General features: G+C 43.7%; 1 protein-coding gene across 4 annotated transcripts in view; it reads left to right on the forward strand.

Moving 5' to 3' along the window:
* Nucleotides 1-1,496, forward strand: part of LOC106956738 (protein FAM102A) — a 19,943-nt gene that overhangs the window by 10,009 nt on the left and 8,438 nt on the right. For 3 of the 4 annotated variants that reach the window (XM_015047756.1, XM_015047754.1, XM_015047753.1), the window contains 2 exons: nucleotides 874-903; nucleotides 1,319-1,435. In XM_015047756.1, coding sequence (XP_014903242.1) covers nucleotides 874-903; nucleotides 1,319-1,435 — 147 coding nt within the window. The remainder of the gene's footprint in view (nucleotides 1-873; nucleotides 904-1,318; nucleotides 1,436-1,496) is intronic. The other variant, XM_015047755.1, reaches the window with a different exon arrangement.

The following is a 1,496-nucleotide window of genomic DNA, read 5'->3' on the forward strand; positions in this document are numbered from 1 at the left end:
CACTATACCGACATGCTACTTAGCAGAAGCTAATGCTAAAGCACTATACCGACATGCTACTTAGCAGAAGCTAATGCTAAAGCATACCGACACATACCGACATGCTACTTAGCAGAAGCTAATGCTAAAGCACTATACCGACATGCTACTTAGCAAAAGCTAATGCTAAAGCACTATGCCGACATGCTACTTAGCAGAAGCTAATGCTAAAGCACTATACCGACATGCTACTTAGCAAAAGCTAATGCTAAAGCACTGTACCGACATGCAACTTAGTAGAAGCTAATGCTAAAGTAGTTCTTTTCAGGAGACTTTTAACTCATGGTTTCAGTTTTACAGTTGCTGAGATTTGCTAGCGTGTTTTTGGCCACGGTTGGGCTTCAGATATAAAATAAATGTTAAACTCTTTACTGCAGAACAACAGCAATGTATTCTGGGTAAATGGTAATCTAACTATTTGAATGATTCTTAACAGTCGATAACCAAAATGTCAACACAGACACAAGTTCGAAAAACAGCCAAATAAATGAGAGTTTCAGAAGCTAAAAATGCTAAATGTTTTCAAAGCTAGCAGAAACACCAAATGAACAGTTAGCTTTGCTGTTAGCAGGTGAGCAGATGTTTGCTCAGGACTGGTTCTCATTAATAAAATCAAAGTCTCAGTGCCAGTGAAATGTTTTGATCTGCTGAGGGAAAATGTTTTCATCATGAAAGTCATAAAATCATAACTGGGACCAGTGGGAACATGTCGGACGTCTCAGCCTGAACCTGCGAACAGAAAACCTCTGGGCGGTTTCCAGGAAACGGGAACTCAGCCTGTTCAGGTTCTGTAAAGTTTAGTTTGTTCCTGACTGCTTTGTTTTGTCTCTGCAGGAGCTGAAGGGGGGGAAGGCCTACTCCAAGGTGAGCTTATGAAGCGTTTCTGTGTCACAGATAATAAATGTAATGATTAACCGGGCCTCGCCCACAGGGCCGATGAACCGCGCTCTTCCTGACGTTATCAAGTTATTTTAGAGTGTTTTAGTTTCCTAAATGTGTTTCGGTGTCATTTCAGCCTCTTTCTGCTTTTTATTCATTCCCAAGGTAAATAAACTGTCAGCTGAGGTCAGAGGTCAGAGGTCAGAGTGAATTGGGCAGATGAAGGTGAATGTGGGGTTAAAACAGGCTGTTGACTTCATGAAGTCTCTGATCATTTCCTCTGACGAAGGCAGAGATGGAAAGGATGAGGAAGAACGGATCGTCTGTCTGAGCGGACTTTCACTTTCTGTTGATTCATCCGTCCGTCTGTCTGTCTCTCCGTCCGTCTGTCTTCCTCCAGCTGGGATTTGCTGACCTCAACATTTCTGAGTTTGCTGGTTCAGGCTCGACGGTCCGCTGCTGCATCCTGGAGGGCTATGACACCAAAAACACCCGGCAGGACAACTCCATCCTGAAGGCATCACACACACACACACACACACACCCACACACACACACACACACACACACACACACAC

Source organism: Poecilia latipinna, unplaced genomic scaffold (assembly GCF_001443285.1).
Source record: "Poecilia latipinna isolate Pla-1442-1.1 unplaced genomic scaffold, P_latipinna-1.0 Scaffold841, whole genome shotgun sequence".
NCBI classification, from domain to species: domain Eukaryota; kingdom Metazoa; phylum Chordata; class Actinopteri; order Cyprinodontiformes; family Poeciliidae; genus Poecilia; species Poecilia latipinna.